Source organism: Cygnus atratus, chromosome 2, assembly GCF_013377495.2.
Source record: "Cygnus atratus isolate AKBS03 ecotype Queensland, Australia chromosome 2, CAtr_DNAZoo_HiC_assembly, whole genome shotgun sequence".
Lineage (NCBI taxonomy): Eukaryota > Metazoa > Chordata > Aves > Anseriformes > Anatidae > Cygnus > Cygnus atratus.
In genome coordinates, this window is record NC_066363.1 from 62,926,150 (window position 1) to 62,949,498 (window position 23,349).

A 23,349-nucleotide genomic window follows, 5' to 3' on the forward strand; every position below is an offset into this window, starting at 1 on the left:
AAAAGACAACATTCAGTGCAGGAAGTTTTAACTTATTCCGTAAATATGAGAAAGTAAGGTTAAAAAAAAAAAAAAAAGGAAGGAAGAATAAACAAGAGGTAGGATGCTTTCAGGAAGCTTGGATGCTACCTGAATACTTTATAGCAGGGGTTCACAGTCAGCCTGCATGATCAGTCGGAAAAAAAAAAATCCAAAATATTTCCTCCTCTCTTTCAGATAATATATTAATGAGTGTTTTCCCTGTTGATTTCAGCTAAACATGGTGGTTCTGAGAAATTTCTATTTATCTGTTCATATTCCAACAGGTGCAACATTTAAGTATTTATCACTGGTGCATATAGATCAGTGCTGGTCCTTTCTCTTCATGAATGGTTCTAATTATCTATATGGGCCAGGACCAACCCTCCTCCTCTGGATGACTTCAGTGTATCTTGGCAAAGCCTGAATATTGCTTGGGCACCCAGAAGTTTCTCCAGTCCCTCCAAGCTTCTGTCCTGCAGGTAACAGGAAATGGAGAAATTGAGTTGGTGGGACATGGCTGTGAAAAGAGACTGAGTACTGCTTATGATTGCATAGGTCTCAAGGCAGAGCAACTCCACTAAGCTGAACAAGTTCTGGATGCACTAAATATGACTTTGTGCCCCAGGTCCGTGCTTTTACAGCTATGCCTGGCTCCAGAGCTGGCAACTGTGGATGCCAGAGAGTCCCGAGCCTGCAAGGCATATGGATGGGTCCACGTGTGATGACTTTCTTACCAGCTACTGGTCCAGCTGCTGGAAAGAGCATGTGAACAGCTGTTGATAGAGATATGCTGAAAGAGAGCTCAAAGGGCTGGTGCCAGCTTGGCTTTTTTTTTTCCCCTCTGCTTTTTTATTTTTTTATCACTCAGCTACACTGAAGCCTGATGCCTCTGGTAGCCAGTGGTGGAGCAGTGAGAAGCTGTTTTTGCTGCTTTGCTTTTACGGGAGAGACTTGTCTGCATGAACGCTTAGGAAAACAAGCACCTAGACAATTCAAGCAGAACCCAGTGATGGAGGTCAGCTCCACAGAAGCCAGCAGCAGGTCCCCAGCTGGCACCAGCTGGCTGGATTTCACCCTTGTTACCTGCACTGAGACAGTGACTTTCACTGAAGTGGTGGAAGAAGAGGAGTGGGGATCCTTTTACTATTCCTTTAAGGTACAGCCAGTGCATTACTTTTCTCACAAGCTTTGGTGCATTTTCAGCACCTCTGCAGGGAGGCACCTAGGATTGTTGAACTTTTTGCCTGTATATTTGTGGGTTTTGCCCTCGCAAGACAGGTGACAGCATGTGTGAGGCATTTACAGAAAAACAAGAGTTACAGGATTTGGAGTTCAGACTTGCAGGTCTTAGCCAATTGTCTCCCCTTAGAAGAGGGGGTGGTACTGCTTTTCTAAAGTGACATTGTAATTATACATGCATCTTCAATCAAAAGTGCATATTAGTTTAACACATCTTTTACATAATTTCTTCTAGCCATAGTCTTGACATAAGGGATTTCTTTTCAATTTTCCATCTGTAACAAACATCTGCACACAAGTGAGACAGATTTTTTGTGTGTGTGTTTGTTTCTTTGTTTTAAAAACAAGAGGTTTTAATTAGTTGGCTGGTTTATTTGTTTTCATCCTGAGAGGGGGATGCAGCATCTCTTTAAGAACATGCGGGATGAATGATCCAGTAGTGAATGCTGTTGAATGACACGAGTAGTGTATTCATTCATCTCCCAAAATAAACATCACCCTTGCAATATGTGAATGTAGGAAAAAGACGAAAGAGGTGCTGAGTTAGATCTTTGCCTCAGCTTTCTGTGCCTGTTTTCACTGCTTAATTTCATGCCGTGTGTCATGTGTCACTTTACTGTAGTTGTATTAGTTATGTTCAAGTTACTAAAAGGGCTGACAAGAAGTACCCTGCCGTTCCCTCTGGAGCTTCACTTTCAGACAGAAAGGCGTAGGCACTCACCTCGTTTGAGAATATTGTTGGTTATCAGGGATACATTCAGATGAATTTTGACTTCCAGGAGATTGATAGTACTCTGGTACAATGCATGTGGAATCAAATGAGTTACCACTGGTTTTCACCTCTGCTAAGGAAAAAGTTGATCTCTAGTCCTACAATTCATTAATTTGGGTCTCATTTAACATTATACTTTTTTACTTTTTTTTTTCTCTTCTTGGTAAGACAGTACTGTCTTTCTTGGGATTTCAAGCGTGAAAACTTTCTGTTTTCCCTTTTTATTTTATTTTTCTCTTCATGTTAGAATCCTAAAAGGCTCTTGAAAAAACAACACAAGTAAGGATCAAAACCTTTTTTTAACTACTTCTTCTTTAGCTCCTTTCTTCTCTCCACACTGAGGGCTATAAATCTGAAAAATGTCATGGGAGCAGTATTTTATAGTGGTAAAAGTGACACATTAATTCCATGATTAGAAAGTCCCCAGGCAGAAAAAAATGCTTCTTAATAGGGCAGAATAAGTAAATTACAATAATTAGGATACCATGGATAGTCACGTGTGCTCATCCACTGCTAAAAGAAACTTGATTCAGTTAGCTGAGAGCTTCTCATTAGACTTGCACTCTGCTGCCTGATGTCTAGCTCTGGCAAATATAGCATGAACTTTGCGAGGAGGTTCACTGATTTCACATCAATTACCAGCTGCTGATAAGCATGGAAATATTTTGACTCTGGAGACAGCTGACAGCTGGTGCTGCTGCTGCAGGAAAGGAGGAATAAAGCACCTGCTCTGACAACTACTGTGCAAGGAAGGCAGGGCTCCCTGCCAGCAATTTCAGTTCTCAGTAAATGCTCACATGTGGAAGGTGCTGCTGATACCTGCTGCCTGGGTTGGCTGTCCTCCACCAGCACTGCCCATGCTCTGGGTGGTGGTCATGTCCTTACCCCTTCCAGCAAGGGAGACATCTCCTTCCTCTTCACAGGGCTCTGGTTAAACAGCTAAGGAAATAAAAGGTCACCTTGGAATGGGCTGAATAGATTGAAAACCCATAGAATTTGAACTTGGTGCTCAAAATATAGCTACAAATGAGGCTTTGGCCGTTTATTAGGATTTTCAAACATGTCGTAGCCCATTGCTAACAGTAAAGGAGACTGGACAAACAGCCACCACACAGGTGCAGGTTAACCACACACTCTGGGTGGCCATGAAGCAGAAAACTCCAGGATAAGTTGGACATGGTCTGTGCCTGTGGCATGTGGGGACTTGCCACGTGGCTCTATGTCCAACAGAAAGCAAGCAAGTGCACCTATTTCTCTTTGGGAAATGCAGAGGTGTAATCTACCTTACCAAAGGCATAATAGGAAAACATGATTTAAATGAATAAATGGAGACTAGGGAATGATGCCCACACAGTACCTGCAGCAATTCCTACGTTAATGATTCTTTTAAGGATTTTACCCAATGTCAGTTCTGTAGGGTATCTCATACACATCTTGAACTATGCGACGAAAAGGGAGCACTGTTTTCTTCTTTTCCTCCCATGCTTCAGAAGGACTACCTGTACCCACCTACTGGTACTGTCTGGGTTACACCATGGTGGCAACATTGCAGAAGTAAAATAATGTGACTCAGAGCTGAACCATGAATGCTTCCCTGCTCCCTCTTTCAGAAACTTTTGAATTTCTCTCCACGCCTCTTCAGAGTTTAACAGCTAAATCCTGTGCTGCTTCAGTTTAAAAAGCATTTTGCCAGTTCAATTAGATTTCTTCTTTCTTCCTTTCTTTATTTATTTGCTGCGAAATTGACCATTTCATCCGCTTGGAGGAATGTGTACTTCCCTTCTGGTAGTCATTACTGTAGCTGCTTGGCCAGCTGCTAGATGAGGCTTTGCCCCCCAAAGCTGCGTGTGAGTCTGCTGCCATGCATGATAGCCTTAGAGCTGGGGTGCAGTCACACCCTATGGGGTAGGACCAAGGTGTGCCACAGGGCATGCAAGGTGAGCTGGGGCTTCCCACAGCAAAGACAGCGGCTCCTGCCCACCTGCGGGCAGGTCTTGCTGCTGTGTGATGGCAGAGAGTCACTGAAAGCCCAAACCTTATCTTGCCTGAGTGCCTTTACATGAGGCATGCAGGTAGCTCACTGTCTTGAACCACAAACTCTAGAAGCCCTGTTGGCTTTGCCAGCACCAAATTCAGAACAGATGTGCAAATTGGTATTATTTACAAATCAAACTTCCCAGGCCAAAGGAGAGTTCATTACAACCCTTTACAATCTCCCCCATATGTGTTTAATCTATGTGTAAAAAGGCTCTAAGCAAGTGTCAACTGCCCTCTGCCAAATACAGTAAGCTGAAAAGATCAGAGATTATCTGAACACCTGTGGCCTCCCTCCACTTTTGGAGTCCCTCGGCTCTGCATACCTGACTCTTGGGGACCTGGGACACAAGGTGCAAACTAGAAACCTGCTTGGAGAGCCTGGGGTGAAGCCAAAATCTCCAAATAGGTTCAATGCATTCTGCTGAGAAAGGAGTACCAATGATCAACAGGGCTAGGGGTCTTCATCAAGGCTGGAGGAAGGACCTCCCCAGGCCCCCAGCAGCTCCGAAGCTTAGGCACTCCTGAGTAGTTTCATTTCTTTTAAAAGAAAATCTGTTGGTAAATTGGATGCCATACTTTTATGCAACTGAGTAAAGGTTAGGGTGCAGAAAAGTCCCAGTCATTATTTCTTCTTTGGCAGGACTGCGTTCCCACCGCTATGTCCTGCCTTCCACATCTAGTACCTTTCCTTATTTTGTTTCCTGATGTGTAGATCTGAGTCTCCACCTGTGCAGCAAGGCACAAGAGTTTTGCTGTTTTTACACAAGGTTGTCTGGGAATCCCAATCCCATGCTGCCAGGTGGGAACCCCAACCACTGGGCCAGAGGTTGGTGCCATGACCCCTGGTCCCTGTGTTGTGCAGCATCACCCCAGCAGGGACACCAAAGGATCAGAGCTCTCAGGAGAAACAGCATGCACATTAAATCCACTACAAATGGTTACAAAGGATTTTTCATGAATAATTAAAATTCCCCTCTTTTTTTTTTTTTCCAGGAAGGACAGACAGTGACTGGCCTCCCCCACCCCCACCCCCCACCCCAGTAGCATTGCCAGTATCTGCATGTTGTAGCCCAGGTAGCTCAGATATTAAACAGGACTGTAGAGCCATGCCAGTGTAAGCACAAATATAAGACCACGTACTTATCATCCACAGAGAATAATGTTCATTACAAAGTTCAGGGCCTACCACCTTCAGCAAAGAGCTGAGAAGACCAGTGTGCAGAGAGAAGGTTTGCATAGGCTAGTTTTGTAAAACTATCAGGTAAGAAGGATGTGGCTCCAGGAGTCCTCAGAGCCTAAGCCGGAATCCAGGGCCTTATCATTTCATCCAAATGCCGGAGTCTCTTTATCTCCCGGAAAGCATTCACCTATACTATTGCTCATTCTGATTTTAAAGCAGACTGCACAAAGCACCCCATCCTTGAATACATAAGAGAAAAATATTAATGGGTGCTGTCAAATTTCTGGGGTAATCTCTGCAAATGCAATCATAAGTTTTAGGAAAATGGGCAAACTAAATAATTCGTAAGTGACTTTGCTATCTTTCAGTGGAGGGAGAGGAGGAAAATTAAGCCTATACAAATACAGTGTCAGGAACTCCTTAACACAGCCAGTGCAATATGCTGTGATGAGTGATGCTGGTGCTGGACTGTCACACTGAGAATGCAACAGCTGATCACCTTCTGAAACAAATCTGCAATGCACTGGGGTGGGCTGGCTTCATCTACTAGCTTAAAGGTAGCACAGAAGTGAAATGACTATATGACAGCCCAGCTTTGTGTAGCTCTGAGACAGACAATTCAAGCAGTTTTATACTACCATCCCTCACACTTCTGATTTCATGGTCTGCACAGCCCATAGGGTTTGTGTCTGCCTCTCCTAAAAAATCAGACCTAGAAAATAATAATTTCTTTAGTTTGTGAGGTGTTTTAATTAGGCACACTTAATCATCTTACCCCTTTTTGTGATTAAGAAAGAACAGTGTTTCACAGTTTTTAATAGGGCTATCAAGATCATACAATTATGGATGGGCTATTGAGTGACCTAATATTATGTCTTCTTGTTCAAAATATTCTATGAAAAAAATAGATAGATACATCATGATAAATGTATATTTCCTGGTGAGATCAAAATTTGCAAAATACATTTATCTTCTGTGGAAGCTCCCTAGAGTACAACTGGTAAAAAACAAACAAACAAACAAAAAACACCCTATAAAAACTGAATAGTACTGTCCCAGTTTATTATCCATGTAACAAAACACAGCAGAATGGTAAATATGAACCATCTGCTAGGAAAATTGAATTATTGTTATATGTTATTGACTGAGAATCTTCCCCTCTACCCAAGTAACATCTATGGAGGATTTGAGGGCAGGCTGGGGATGGCTTGTTTTGCTGTTAGTGGTGCTTAGAAAGATCACAGCAATTCACACGCATTCAATGTTGCCCACTGAAGTGACCCTGCCTCACCTGCGATGGTGAAGTGAGAGATAAGAAATATATTTTTTAAAATGGGAGATTCACAAATATACATAAATATATATATATACATATATATATATAAAACCAGATTTCAAGAAGGATTGAAAGTAATCTTAGTCACATAATTACCCCTTTGTTTGAGATTGTATGTTCTGATTTAGTGAATAGGTTTCCTTGCCTAGTCTGTTTCTCCAAGTCTAAAATGTAGAAAATATTTTAGATTTTCCTCTATGTAACACATTGACATTCACAGACTATGAGCGTAATACCATACCGATACCAACTCATGCAAAACTGCTTCTCAAATTTGGCAAAACAGAAAACATGATCTTGGGTCCCTTTCTAGCTGTGCCCTTCTTCCAGGCATAAAGTCACATGGAGAAGTGACTGTTGTCAGCATCTCTGACGTACTGTGAAGGCCTCATGTGGCAACACATCACAGGATTGATGTTAGAATAACAGAATAACCTACAGTCATGTGCTGGGAAGCTAACAGAGCCATCATGTGAGAAATCATTGCAGTAAAGCAGCGTCTGTGCAGAAGAAGATATGAAAACCATCAGGCATGACCATTGCGTCTGCTGAATTCAAAGCTCATGCCTGACTCAGAGAAATGTGGGATGCAGATTGAGTTTTCTTTGCTACGCTTGCTTGGGGATATTGGGGTTTGAAGAGAAACCACTTAATAGCCAGGGTCCATCAGAGTCAGGGGTGTTTTTTTGCCCCAGGGCTTAAATGGGAAAGCAGCGGTCCAAGAGACAAACCTGAGGCTGAACTAGCATTTATGCAGTTTGAATCGTGCTCAATTCCAAGCCAAGCTACCAAAAAAAAAAAAAAAAAAAAAATCAACTCCTAGAGGGTTTGTTGCCTGCCCAAATGTCTTCCTCTGAAATTCAGTCACAGTGGAAGCACCTTTAAAGAGAAAAATATAAAACTTCTCTTTGAACTGACTCTTTTCTCAGTCTTCGCTATCTTCACGAGTTTTCTCAGAGCTCTTTTTTTTTTTTTTTGTATCAAATTGCTTTCACAAATTTTTAAGGACCATCTTGTGTGAGTGTTCTATAATGACATCTTCTCATTTTTGACTTGCTAGATGGAAAATGTTCTTTCAAAACACACTTGTATTATAGGAATGGCCAGTACAATTTCTGCTACTTCTGACAACTAGGCCGTAAGATTTCAGTGATCTTCCAAGTTGTTTAGTGTGTTTCTTTCTTCTGAGACATGGTCCATCTGCAAATGAATTAAGTGATCCGGCCGTTTATTTTGTGGCTTTTCCTTCTCCACAGATGTTCCTTTTTTCTTCTTCTTTTTCTTCTTTTTGATATTTTATTTATTTTTATTCTTTTTGATATTTCTTGAGAATTAGGAGGTGGTTTGAATTAATCATCTGAACTTTCACAGTCAGATGCTTAATGTTTGGTGTATGAAGATTATTTCTAGCCTAAGTATTCCTGCTGTTCTCTCTCTTTTGGTAAAATTATTGTTGACTCTTATTTTGTTCTCTCTTGACAGTGAGAACTGCTATCTACAACTGAAGTATATGTAACACACCTACAGCTTATTTTCAAACAGATTTCTGTTGTTCTTTTCACAACCTAACTTGTGTTGAAAGTTTCAACACAGGAAGACAGATGGATGTTTCCAGTTGGCACTTTAACCAAGTTTGTTCTTTTTTCTCTCTTAAAGAACCTTTATATTGTGTGTAGGTAAACACAACAATAGTTATGGACACTTTAATGTCATCACACTTTACTTCTGACAGCTCATTGTTTAAGCTGGTCTCACCCTGGCTGAAATTCTTTGTCTCAGACCTCTGCATAAGCTTTAACTAAATGCCACCTAATACTTTTTAAGTTGCTTTCCCTAAGACTAAGATATTTGCGTCCTTCCTGTGCCAATAGCCTTTACAACTGACTTGCAGGGTGACTTTTAATTTACATAGAAATTTCCACAAAGGTTTGAGTTGTTTATGTTTCTATGATACAATAAATAATATAGAACTTGTGCAAAACTATCATCTGAATACCTGCCTGCCTTAAAACACTTTAGTTTTAAGTTTTAAGTACATTTCTTAAGAAAATAGGCCTTATGCATATTTGTATGTGCATAATTCAAGGTGGGAGGGACTTCTGGAGGTCACCAAGGCTGACCACTCAAGAGATAATTCAAACAATACCAGATTGCTCTGGTGTCCGTTCACGTTCCGAATATCTTCAGAGATGGAGATCCCAGAGCCTCCCTGTGCTCCAATTCCAGTATTTGTCTACTCTCATGTTGAATTTTTTTTCCCTAATATTTAATCAAAATGTCCTGTGTTGCATCTCTCATTTATTGCTTCTCATTACGAATTCCATCTTAGAAACAAATATCCCCAGTTGTCTGGCACCCGCAAGGATCATTGAGTCCAGCTGCTGTCTCCACACAGCACCACCCCAAAATCAATCCCTACGCCTGAGAGTGTTGTCCAAACATTTCTTGAACTCCAACAAGCTCTATGCCATGACCATTGCCCTGGGTAGCCTGTTCCAGTACCTGACCACTCTCTCGGTGAATAATCTTTTCCTAATATCCAGCCTGAACCTTCCCTGCTGCAGCTTCATTCCATTCCCTTGGGTCCATCTTCTCCTATTAGATAAAAGACGGCAGCAATGAGACAGCCTCACCTCCATCCCATCCAGGCCAAGAGCTCCTCTATGATTCTGCTGTGGAGAATTCTGGCAGTATGGAACAGAGGTTTTCTTTTTTTTAAAGGAAAAAAATATTTTTTATTTTACAAACTATGAAATGTCTCAGAGGTTGTACCAATATCTTTAAGACTCCTTAATGAAGTTGAGCCAATTTTTGAGCCAATCTTTTTTGATCTCTTTCAATGTTACAGTCAAAAGTACAATTTAGCTTAGAGGTAAACAGATGGTAAATCCCCAAGTGGAATCAGTCAAGATTCATTGCACCCATCTGCCTCAGGAAAACTAATTCCCTTGCCTTCCCATTTTTTGTTCCACCCCAAATGAAGGCAGCCAAAATAACAAATCTGTCCAATGCATTTTCAGTATTCAAAATTCAGTACTCCAGATCTTCTATAACAGAATCAAAATAATGCAAAACCTAGAGTCATCCATTTGCTTACCTGGTCTGTAATTAAAGTGACTTTTTCAGAGGAGGAGAAAAGATTTTTTTTTTCCTTTAGGAAAGTGCAATGCAATCTACTAGTGGTGAACATCATCTTGAGCATACCAGTCCCCCAATCCCCAATTTAGCAAGCAGATTTATGTGTTCTTTTTACATGTTAAGAGGACGTGCCTTGTGAAATTGCTTGCTTTGCTCCATGATTACATCTCAATTGCTGCAGTAGGTTACATTTGTAACATTATTTTTAAAATAAACAAGAGGTAAGCAGTCAGGCTGTTTGCATATTCCCAGAACTTAACCAGCTAGCAAGAAAAAGGTGCTCAGACACGTAAGTCACTACCAACCTGTGATATGAGGGATCAGTGCCTCTTCACCAAACTGACCAAGAACACAGAGCAGGAAGGCAACAGGTCAGGGAGGACTTGAATTTGCTATAAGCATTCTCACCTCACATTAAAGGACCAGCCAGTCTCGTTAGAAATGGTGTTAAACACTTTCCATTACTACCCCCTACACTACAGTAAGTCAGAGATACAGCACTGAGAGCCTGCAGGCAGATTTCAGAGGTCAATTTTGTCATTGGTACGAGATAAATATAAATCATATTATAATAAAACAAATGCTTACAACCCATACAGATCCCTTCTGCCCTGGGATGGTATATGAACCATGAGTGAGTGACACACAAGGCTCTTAGGGATGGAGTTTGTTGCAAATATAAAGCACAATACATCTCAGGCTAGACTTATTGCAACCTATGAATTCAGAAATTTTCTCGGAGACAAAATAATAAACCACTTCTACAAGCAAAGGAAAATGCACACACTCTTCAGCCAGGTTTTCTGGCTTACATTTCACTCATGAAGAGGCTTACTTCATTGACTTAAGCTGGTTTTAATCTTAAAGCAAATTAGAAAAACACAAATATGTGCTCCAGATGTCAAGCACTTCTATGCTTCAAACAACAGTTTTGTGCAATAGCAGCATATGCAATTCTTATAATCAAACCAAGGAAATTCTCTTGACTTTGATTTGTTCTGTGACCTTAACTAGGTCACCAGCATTTTTATTTTTTCTAATCTAAAAGTACTACTTGATGACACCAGTCTCCCTCACAGCATTCTTGTGTAATGTAATTAGTAACGCCCATTGGAAAAGCAGCCCTCACTGAAAGCTTTTACACAAGGGACCTGGGAGATGTTATTATCTTTCTTTTTATTCAGAATAACTTTGGTGTCTGTGCAAGATATTATTAAATAATGGTGTTTTTGGTTTTTTTTAATTGCATTTTTAAAAATCACCTTGCTGAAGGTTGTTACAAAAAGAGAATTTTTGCTTGATGAACAAACATGGCATGAAATGAAACCTCTGTGTTTAAGCAACCTCGGTGTGATGAATAAAACAGAATTATAGAAAATGCAGCTGCACTGAAGTTAGGGATCAATCAGCTATAACTGAAATCTAAGGCTTATTTTTAAGGCTTTGATAGACGGAGGTTTCACTGACTCAATCAATCCATACAAGTATATTTGTAAGTCAAAATATTTTAAATTAATTTTGGTTCACTGATTTTGGCCAATAAGCAGTGAATCTGAAGAAGAGATTATCTCCCTCCCCCCCCCGCCCTTTTTTTAACAGCAGTCTTTTTGTGTCTTCAAGGCTATGCTCATCTTTTCCTGCAGTCAGCTCTTTCCTAGATTAAGCAATTTAATTCAGTCAGTCTTTTTGCCCGGCTATATCCTCTAGAATGCTGTCACCTCATCTCCCTATGCCTCTCTTGAACCACATTGCCCTGAAGTGGACATAGTACAGCAGCTGGGTACAGTGGAAGGGTCAGAGCAGAGACAAGTGACACTTGTGTTGGTCTCCTGGTGGTGGTGGTTGTTTTCATGGTAGTGCTCAACTCATGGGGACATTCACCTGATACGTGTTGGGGGGATGATATTTTGAAGGCTCACCCAACCTGGTGTTATTGCATCTAGTGCACTGTAGAGTCCTATGCTGCTCCTTTATTGAATGGCATCCTGTTTCTTTCAGTGCCCATTTCCAGTTCTTCAAGATCATTTTGAATTCCAGTCTTAGCTTTCATGGATGCCTTTATCATGGTGGGCATCCCATTAATAACTACAGGAGTTTTCATTCTGCAGGCTAATACAGACTGATAGAGGCTGCAGTGATTGAAATTACCAATTACAGTACCTCTTTAATCTCCAAGAATGACTTTATACCTTTATACCTTTGTTTATGGCCTTTCAAGCTTACCTCTCCTTATTCAGCTTTTGCACCTTTTAGGTTATCTTTGTAGACTGGATTAATTGTACATTTCTGTAGAGCCTAAAGCACTGATTTTTTTTGGCAGGATGGGATTTAAGCTGACCTTACATGCTGCCCCTACATGGGGAGGAAACACCCCTCTAACACAGTCTCTATTGGTACCTAGGTATTCCTTTTACAAGAATCATGAAAATATTTGTGTCAGAGCCTTGTTCTGTTCTTACCCTTATCAGTATAATGCAGGAATACTGAATTTATTTCAAGAAAATGCTCTCCTGATTTTATATCACAGAAAATGGGAGCAAGTCTTGTCCCATAGCTTTCTTCACATGTTAAAGATCTGTGTTGAAATAGAAAAGACAAACCAAACCCTGAGCAGAACCTATTGATTTCAAGGACAAATGTGATATGAAATCTTAGTTTTAGTTTGTTTGATTGCTTGTTTCTGTATTTACCTTCCAAAAAGATACCCCCTTCCAATTTCTATACAAAACAAAGTGTATAAGCATAATTTCACCATTGCTCTGCCAAATGTTTTGGAAGGGACATGCAGACATGAAATAGGTGTAGTTTTTTTTGTTTGTTTCTTCATATAGAAGTTAAGCATTCAGCCCACACTGGTTGTCTTATGTAGGTGAGTCTATAATCAGTGGAGACAGGCCATCCCAGGGTAGGTGAGATGGATGGTGACTCATGCCTGAGATACAGCCATTACCCAGACTACAAAAGCAATTTAGAGTAGCTGTCTCTCTGTAGAGCTTTAAAGTTTGGTGAGGTGGCCCTAATGGCAGATTATACCGACAAAAGTTATCATGCTGGGAAAAATGAAACCATCTAAACACAGCCTTCACTGTGCACTTAGACTAATCCCTGGTTTTAGGGAGCCCATTGCTCATGCACCGCGTCTTGCCTTTCCCGCACGCCCACATAACTCACAGGATACCATCACCACCTACCTGGAGCAAAGCTGGCTGAAGGACCGTGGGCCACAGCTTGCTTTCCAGTAGATGAGTGACTATGGGTGCTGGCTACTGGTCCTGCTGAGCCATATGTGTATTTTTTCTCTCACTGACTATAATAACAATGTATATATTATTGCTGCTGGATACTTCAGGATTTTTTTTTCCTGCGTTCCCCTCCTCTGTGCCCTTCAAACTGTTGCTGTGAAAAGTGCTTTCAGAAGAGCAGCAGAACTGTCTTCCTCCATGGCACTACATGCATTACACAAGACAGGTTTTGTAAGTGAGAATTTTGCAGAAATGCAGAGTATTTTCTCCAAGCTGACCCCATGCTCGCCAGACTGAGTGCTTCTCGGAGCTGGCTGGCTGATATGGAGAAAACAGACTTCGCAGTCTCACACAGCTAGAAGAAACCTACAGAATAGCCACTGGAAAATAACTAATCTGCATTTAGAGAAGACCAAATTATTTTTGGTAGGCCAAAAGGGAGTGAGAAAATTTTGTATGCACTCACACAAAACAAGCAATCGTGCATATGTACACCCTTGTTCTTGCAGCCAGAGGATCCTGATGCTTTGAGAATGTGCATAACTGTTTTTCTTACTTCTTTTCTCTGTGCACACTACCACTAGGGGACGTTTTGTCCTCACGTATTGCTGGCTACGCAATTTTACTTTTCCTTACAGTGGGTCATGCTTTGTTTTCAGTCTTGGTGCACATCTAGATCATGGAGTGGATGTCTGAATTTTATAGGGCTTGTGCATGACCCCTACTCACTGGAGCTGTGAGGAAGAGAAGTATTTATTTCCCCCATCTCTCCAAAGGAGCCCATTTATCAATATTCCTTACAAAGGCAGTTGGTTATTTCACAGCTTGTTGGAGCAACACGAGAAAACTGAAGGGTGCCTCTCATTTTGGTGTCCAGTGCAGAACACAAATAATGATAGTGGTTTTGTGAATACAGAAGTAATATGCAGGCACTGCAAATCAAATAATAGAATATATATATATATATATAAATATATATATATATATATGTAAATTCCTCTTATCTCATTTTTCCTAGGTTAGCTGACTGGCTTAACTGTAGTTACTACCCGCTTACCTACCTGTATGATTTTTTTTTTCTTCTTTCCAATGCAGACAGAGCAGCTGGTAACTCTTTGGATCCTCTTTATTGTCACAATTGCTGGAAATGCCATTGTGCTCTTCTCTACATGGAGGAGGAAGCGGAAATCTCGAATGACATTCTTTGTTACACAGTTGGCAATCACAGGTAGTGTATGGGAGGGAAAGGGGCATCTGAACTGTGCAGAATCAGTATAAAAATGACAAAAAGGTCTTGTATTAATAAGAATATGCAAGTTGAATGGTGAAGAATTCAGTTGCCACCTAACATCCAGCTGCAGTTTGCCATGAGACAGATGGGTAGCTGCTTATCTTAGGGCTCAGTCTGCCTCTGATCTAAAAAGATGTTGCTAGATGTAGTAGTGTCTGTGTCAGACACAGCAGCTGCAACTCATTGATTTCACTGAATCTTATCTTCCAGTATAAATTTGCATCTGCAAGTCCCAGAAGTTGTGTCCCCAGCTGTTGTCATGGAACTGTTTAGATTAAACTAGTTTAAGATGAATCTCTGGTGTTTTTCTGCTAAAACCCTTTCTAATGTACTTCATTACAGTGTTGCTCCATCAATTATGCACTTGCATTAAAGAGTGAAAAAAACTTCCTGCAGTCTGGTTTAACCAAGTAAGGGAGAAACAAAAATGTAAATGTGGAGAGGAATGCATTTGGGTCGTTTTTTTTTTTCAGTGGGAATAAGGATTCCGATCCAAGAACTTTGTAGTTTTTAAATGAAATGGAGAATGTACAGAAACCTGGTTTGTAAAATGTCAATCTCAGCAACTAGAAATGGAAACGAGCATAAGCAGAACATTGTTTCTCTGTGGCCTTGAATCGACTGAATTTATGGGGTTTTAACAGTTTCCCAAGGGAAAATGTGTACTGTTTCTATAACAATGTCCTGCTACTAATCCCTGCTTACAAGACAGCTGTGTTGCTTTGCTTGTGTATATAGGATATATTTATATATTTTCTGTTTTTTTTTTTTTTTGGTAAGATATGGTAGGAATTATAGCAACATCCACTAAACAGCTATTTAATACATGTTTTCCCAGCAATTTTGAGTCCTCCTTTGATGTCTGTTGTATCTATTTACTCTGGAAAAGAAAAGGACTACACTCCCCAATTTTTAGCATGTGTTCTTCGCAAGTAAATGAACTTCTGCTCATGGTCTCAACCATGCCCACCCAGGGCTTTGTCTTATTTGAAGAACAGCCCTCACCTGAAACAGCTACACCAAGGTGTGCAAAGTGATGCAAAAGGACTGGCCGTAACTACAGGTGAAGTAAGAATTATTTCAAGATGAGGAGATGAAGTTTTGCAGTGACTCCTCTTCAGAAGAGCTGACGGCTGGTTTTTGTGTTCATCTGTAATAAAAAGTTTGACTTCTTATCTTGGTTGTGACTTCCATGTCACTTCCTTCATGTGCCAGTGGTATTTGCCATCAGATGATATATGTTGACACAGGCACTTTGAAAGCTGCAGTCACAGATCATGTGTGTCTATATGAGTTTCAAAATAGCCAGTTTCTGCTCCCAATGCCAGGTGAATATACAGAAGATGGTAAAAAGTAGCCAGACAAGCAGTAACATGGGACAAGAGCAGAAGAGTATCTGAAACCTCAGATGGACACTGTCCACTTTCTAACTGATGACATCAGAGAACAGAGTACTGCGGACAATTGTCCTGAAAAAGGTTTTGGAAGTGAGATGGGTGGAAAATGGCCCCATGTGTCCATCACGCATAAGGCACAAGGGCCAGTCTCACTGCCAGAGCAAATGCACAGGTCAATGTGGTAATAGGAGATGGTTCTTTATAGGAAGAGCTCAACTAAACAGCAAAGGGCTTTGTCTGAGTAAGAAAGCACATGTATTTTCTGCAGCAGATGAAGAGCCAGCATAACGGCACAGGTGTGTAGGTCAAAGGAATAATGCAAGAAGCAGACAGAGGTGTCTTGGCCAGGACTGATCAGGAGAAAGCTGGTCCATGTGAGGTGTACCAGGAGGAGGCTACTGTTGTTGCTGTGCTGGGTAAGGGCCTGAGCAGGAGTTTTGGACCCATAGGAAAGGCTAATTTTTTGAGTTAAGTGGAGGTGGATGGAGAGCTATTTACTGGGGATTTGAATACAGTCTGCATGATGGGAGGGGAAGGGATTGCAAGTGCTGTTTTGAGGAAGCTGCAATAACTAATGACAAAGACAAGAAGGCAAATATCCCATTAGATGTGGGCAGCACATGATGTTCTATAGCTTATGTTACCATATTGACTAAGGTCTGCATGTTAAACTTGCTGGTTCTTCTGACTTCCCCTTTCCTAAAATTATCCCTGGCTTTCAAAATCAGACTTCAACAGTGCCTGAGTTCAGTGGTCTGATGCATTTCTTATTATAGGAATTCACAGCAGAAAACCCACTTGACATCCACATCTGCAATGTGAAAAGAGTTAACACCACCTTGAAGAGCAAGATTCCTTTCAAGCAATGTTGACTTCTTTTTTTGTGGCACAGCAGTCAGACCTCTAATTTATCTTCCCTCACCAAGAGTTCCTGTCAGTATTTTGGCACAAAGAAATGACTTAATTCCTGAAATGGAGCTATTTCACTTTCTTATCTTCAAAAATATTAATAAGAACAAAGCAAGCTGGCAACAGTCATCAGCCTTTCACAACAAGTTATGAGGTAGACACAGAACATTATGAAAATACTGGCTTGTCACATTGCTTTGATATGCCAGGCATATTTAAATCCTACCAACTAAAGCCTAATCTCCTGGCAAACAGCTTCTGCTTACTCAATCTTACTACTTCCATCTATTTTTGGATTGTTAAAATATTTATTATTTCTGCCCTAGTAGTAAGAGAGAAGAATAATGGATATAGCTTTATCAATGCAGGCATTTCAAAGCCATTTAAAAATTTCTTTTCTATTAATCTGTGGCTCGATACTTGAATAACATACTTAATTCTCATGTCTTCCTACTAATATAGTACTAATATAAAATTAAAATATAGCCTTTGTGTTAGAATAAACAAGGTATTCAAAGCAAATTATGCATAATACATGAATAGGAAATGAGCACTGTTTTTCTTCTTGACTCATCTCCAAGCCAGATGCAGAAGAGAAGCAACTAACTGATTGAGGCTTCTTTCAATACCACCAGAATTCAATGGTCTCACCCACTTGGCAAATTCACAGATAAGACTTGTACTTATCCCTCACTACACCGCAATTCAACATGGTGCTGGCGGATGCAGGGATCTGTAGGTATATGAGTAATGTCTTCCACCTCAGCATACTTAAAGATATTGCTGAAGTCTGGATTCAGAGAATATTTCATATTAAATATATGCCTATACAATGACTGTGTCAGTACTGCATATAAATCTGTGTTTAACTCTCAGATCATGCATAAATCTCTTTAAAATTATCTGGAAATTAAGCACTAGGAAATCAGCTAAGAGTTAAGAGCTGAGTTGAACAATAGTACTAATCACTCAGCACCAGCTAATTTAACAAAGAGGAATATTGCCATGTTTGTCTTGTTTTCAGCTTGCTTTTGGGTATATGTCTCTCTCCCACCCACTCCCACCCCCAACGTTTTTCTTAGAAGCAAGTTCTTCTGTGAAGATTAAAACTAAAGGTAGGTGTCCTACAGATTTCTATCTCCAAGGCAATTTAGTTTCTCAGAAAGTGTAAGCTTTGAAGATTACCCTGTTGGAAGGGTATTTCTAAACACTTTTTCCCAAATAGATTTCTTATGAGTTTAACACAACTTATGCTCATTGCATAGCTATCTCTACTGGCAGGAAACCTCTCATATCTCCCTATACCTGATGCCATTTCACATACCTTGCAGACCCTTAGTGGCTTTAAGATTTTTGCTCCTGACTGAATTCACCAAGTGGTTCAAGAACAAAGAGTAGGGTCTGACAGACCAACAAGTTCACAGACACTGTGATCATACTGGAAATTTTCAGGTGAAATAAGATTGTATTCTATCCAATTAGATCACTTCACCCAGCTCTACCAAAAGAAGGCCTCCTTAACCCCACCCTCAAAATGTAAAAGCAGCTGACAAGAGCATATATATTTTTCTATTAACAACTCAGTTATTTGAGTAACATGAGACAATAATATATTGGCTAAACAGTCTGTTCAATAAAAAATGTTATTATTTGACGAATTCTAAAACTCATCAAGGCATGCAAAAAACTCTGGTTAAAAAAAGTATTTAATTGTTCAATATCCTTCCTCCAACTTCAACTACTAGTGACAGAGGAATGTATTTAATTTCTTTTTAATGACCAAAAGTGTACATGTCTATGTATAGTTTTCTGGGGGGTTGTTGCTGGGGGGGGAGGGGGGGGGGGAGGAATTGTTTTTTTTTATTCTGATTTTTTCATTTTCCCCCCCTAGTTAAAATCAGGAAAATTTGAGTTGGAAATGTCATGACCATTAGTTCTGTAAGATTTCTCCAGCCCCATAATTAAGAAGTCAGTACCTTAGGAATGATATTGAATTCTGTTCATTATTGGGGATAAAAATACAAGTAGGCACTTCACCATGTGCTTAACTTTAAGTCCTAAGCCAATAAACTTGACTGGGAATACATGCTCATTTCAGTATTGTTATGGTTGTAATGAAGAAAGAAAGTAAAAAGAATGTCAGCTAACTTTTATTGTCACATACATATATGCAGAAAAATAAAAGACCTGAAAAAATATTTAGCTAGTCTAAATTGTGGTATAAATACCAAATCCTAAAGGATGACTTGAGAATGACTTTAAAAAAAAAAAAAAAAAGTATTTTTAAAAGTGTCTCCTTACATCACTTCTACATTCTTTGTTTGCTTCCAGGAAATTGGACCACAAAAGTTGGCCTTGGTACTTAAGAAAATGCACTCATTTTGTTTAGTGTTTAGTAAAAAGGCAGTACACCAAAAATCTGCTACAGGATTACATGGATATGGACCCTCCTGAAGTAGGAATTACTTCATTTCTGTGTTGCTTAGCCACTGAATTCTGGAATGGCTTTGGTTAAGACGACTGAAGGCAGAGTCTGCCAACTTACCTACACTAAGTTAGTGTGACTATTATAATGGCTAAACATGAAGAAACACATTGGCTCCTCCCCCTCCTCCCCCTCCTCCCCCTCCTCCTCCTCCTTCTCCTCCTTTCTTTTTCTTTCTAATTTGTCCATCTGCCTTATCTCCAGATATGACCTCCTCAGGAGGCCTTGGGTAATAAAACTACACTAAATCTACTGTGGCACTGGCAACTTTAATAGGCTGTACCTTTCCTCCTTTAGTATTTTTCTTCCTAGTCACTGTGAGTTGAAAGAATGAAGATGACTTGTTACTTCCTGATGTGTACAAAAACTTAATATAATAGCACCATTAACAAAATTAACATGTAGAACAATGTTAACAGATAATTCTCACTGTTTCAGCTTTTCATCTGGAAAATGGTACTTGTAATATTTCCTCACTTCAGAGAAATCCTGAGTATAAAATCATCAGTTTTACAAGTACCTTAGGTATCACAATGATAATGAATATTGGAAGTTAATTACATAGAGCCAATTAGTTTCTAACTCAGCAAGTCACATTATTGGAGGTGGACTGTTGGCAGCCAAAGAGCCCATTCAGTTCCCAGTTATACTGGAAAACTTACACTTTGCCAACTGGGTCTTGGCTAGAACTTGCCATTGATTTGTGTGATTGCCTAACCAAGATACAGAAACAAAATGCAGAATGATGAACTGAAAGAGAGTTTATTCCAGCAATCCCCAGAATTCTGTGGTTTTCTCCTCTTTTCACACCCCTATTTTCTGCTTATATTTTTGGAAAAACATGAAGACTGAGTAAAAATTAGAGGTGTCTGTTTTTTGTTTTTTTTTGTTTGTTTGTTTGTTTGTTTTTGTTTTTGTCTTTTATATTAAGAAAGTATTCTACCTGCTGACAAGAAGATTTGGAAGAAGTTACCCCCCCAAGCTGAGACATAATTCAGGATAAGATAAATGTGGTGACGTCATCACATGCAACACCTCATAGCAGCACATGGCAAACCATATTGGATATCCATTGCTAGTCCTGGCAATTCAATGCCACCTAGCAAAAACTCATATTCTCCTTTGATTTCTAAATAAGATCTGAAGACGAGTCATAGTACCCTAGATCATAATAAGTCATCTTGGGCGCTGATGATACACAATTCCAGTTTTACTATACTCTTAGGTTTCTTGTGTGGACAGCCAGGAATATTTCTGTATGTGTATCTATTCTGATGTCTCCAATCCCAATCCTGAATTAGATGGGGTAAAAAGTGGAATATCTCCAGAAGTTAGGCAAGGAAACCAAAAGTGAGCTTTAGCACCAAAAGTGAGAGACAGAAAGCAGCTTTGTATGAAGGAGAAGACAGTCTCTTAGGGAGAATATAGACCTTCATTTCACATTGTTTGGTCATATAAAGGAAAATCGTCATGGAAAACAAAGATGATCCCATGTTTCAGAGGTGAAATCATGAGGCTACAGGTCTGGCAGACAGAACTTGGCATCCTGAAAATATACTGCTCTAATCCAGACTAGTAGTGTCAGAAAAACAGTGAAATATATAATAGCAACAAACGGCCTAGATATACAACTTCCTTGCAAGTTTAAAGTAAAAGAAACTGCCTTTGGCGCAGAATGAACCTTCTCTGAAAAGATCTTGTACTCCCACAAGACAGGTGGAAGAAGGTGACTTTGGATGACTGGCAGTAGTACTGAGGTGCAAGGCAGCTGGATTGCATTTGCCTTCTAAGTAGACGGGTAAGAGAATCAGAGTCAAGGAAACATGCAAGGAAAGACAAAGAAACAGTGATGGAGCTGATCTTGACTCAGTAGCCAGAGTTTTGTTCTAGAATATGGCACTCTGAAAAACAGTCTAGTTAATACCCTGCAGGGAGGCTTTTGTAGAGGTGGGACACTCCCTGAGAGTGTAGAAATGTGCTGTAAATTTGCTGAAAACTAATTCTGTCTTTGCTTCCAATTCTGAATCAAACTCAAAGTGTTTTTAACCAGCCCTGACCCAAGCTTGTGGCCTCTAAATTTTGCCTCCTGCTCTCTGACTGTATGTTTAGATACCTTCTTAATTGCTCACTGGAGAGTCCAGGGCTAGAAACAATATGCCCGTTTGCTGCGACTCTGTCAATTGCGGACCACTGCAGTAGGAAAAAGTCGTGCTGGCACAGATGCAAAAAAAGCTGAAGTGTTGTATCTCTGTCAGCAGAATGAAATGTCCCTCCCATTAGTGGAAATGTAAAGATAATGATCTCTCCAAATTTGCTACTGGAAGCAAGAATGGTCATCCACTTAAAAACCTTGTAATGACTGTTATTTATATAGGCTACTTTAATCTTACAAATGCAGGAACAAGATGTCCATGATTCATGGCTTATAATTAATGCAATCACAGACCTCTAGGCAGACATCCTTAAACCAGCATTTTCCAGGCTGTTGTGTCTGAGCAGTGGTCCTCAGATCTGTTCCAGGTAGCAAAAAACACACTGCAGCATAGCTTCAGACAGTGCTCTCAGGTCCTCACAGGCAAGGGTAGCTCATGAACAAACCCTCTTAACCCTTTTCTTAGCCATTTGCTTAATGTACAGCATGCATATCCTGTACTAAAATGCTCCAGGAGTGGATTGCTCCCATGTTCATCATCCATAGTTACTCAGAGTGGGATTTTCAGTGCCCACTGATATAAACGGTATCCACTCTGCAAGTGCAAGACAGCAGGCACTCTCCCAGCTGGCCACCAGTTCCAGTACCAATTTCAGGAAAAGATATAGCAATGTGCTGTTGTTTTTTTTTTTTTCATGTTGCATATGACCGCCTGGGAGCCTGAAAATTTAGCAATGAAGTTGAAATGTCTGTCTCATCAGCATATCAGTCACTATAACACTCTCAGGACAGAAATATCTTTTTTTTTTTTTTTTTTAAACTTTTATTTTGTAGAGCCATAACATATTTTCAGTAAAGGTGGGGATTCCTGTTCAAAGAATGTAAGCCTTTCTGTATATAAACTGTATGTATGTAAGTCTTTAGTCTACAAAACCCTCTGCCTCTAAAGCACAAAACAAAACTAATGCCAGTATGCCTATACATATTCAATACCAGACAAAGTGATTATTCCTTTGCAGTGGACGTATATGTTTAAAATTACAAGCAGGCACCAAAACTCTGTTCCTAAGTCACCCAGGAATGCCTTTAAATATCATCCCAAAAGCCTGGGCCTTTGGATACTCCCACAATGGAAATAACAAAATTATTGGAACACCGGGCAACAATCCTCTCTCTCAAAATTCACCCCAGATCAGACATTTAAACTAAGGTAGACTTGGCCACTCTGATTGCTTTTCCTATGTAATAAGTCATTTCTGAAAGGATTAAAAAATGATGAATGAACCTTAGATGTCCTTTCTTTATACAAAGGCACCGTCTTCTCATTTCAACAGACACACAGCCAAAACCTCATTCCACTACCCCACCTACAGATTTCCACGTAGGAGAGCCACATTTACCATTTATATTATTTTGAAAGGCTCTGCCATTTTTTTCAGAATTTTGCATAAAAATGCTGTTCCTGACTACACCTCTGTGTGACTGAAATGAAAACATTTCCTTTCAGCCAACTTCTGCTAGTAACTTTTTTTTCCCTTTCACCATCAATGTAATTTTGTTAACCCTGTGCTGAGACCTGCACTGTGCAGCTAAATTACTGTGTCATCACAGATCTGCTGATACCAGTAGGACTGTCTGGAGATTATAAAGGTTTGCCTGGCCGACTGCAGCACTTTCGAGGGCTGTAAGGCAAAAATGCAATGTGGGATGAGTGTGTATGCTAGAGCAACCATGCAATATTTTAAAGAAATAGCAAGAATAACAATTTTCTGATCTTAGCAACTTTTCTATTTAGCCTAGTGAAATGTGAATTTGGCAAATATCTTCATATACCTTCTTTCTCTTATAGCCAGATAGTTGATTATTTTGGTGACAGCATACATTTTCAGGCTTTGAGTCAGAGTTTAACCTGTGACCTTTTTTCACCTGAGGGAGTTACTGTTGGTGGGAGCATCACATCTTTAGCATTAAACAGCATCATTATGAGAAGGGATAAGGGAGGAAAACCGCTCTGCTAGCTACTTGCCACATATAGAGGAGTAAGACCAAAGGAAAGCATAAGGCTCAACTTCAGTCCTGGGAAACACAATGGGCCATAACTGTCCTAGAGATAAGTGGATTAAGTTTCATTACTGCATTCTTCCATGCTG

General features: G+C 40.0%; 1 protein-coding gene across 1 annotated transcript in view; it reads left to right on the forward strand.

The window, feature by feature from the left end:
* Positions 1-1,030: 1,030 nt before the first annotated feature.
* The window catches only part of NPSR1 (neuropeptide S receptor 1), a 57,731-nt gene continuing 35,412 nt past the window's right edge, over positions 1,031-23,349 (forward strand). Inside the window, 2 exon segments of the mRNA XM_035552453.1 lie at positions 1,031-1,177; positions 14,061-14,193. Of these exon segments, the coding sequence (XP_035408346.1) occupies positions 1,031-1,177; positions 14,061-14,193 (280 nt within the window).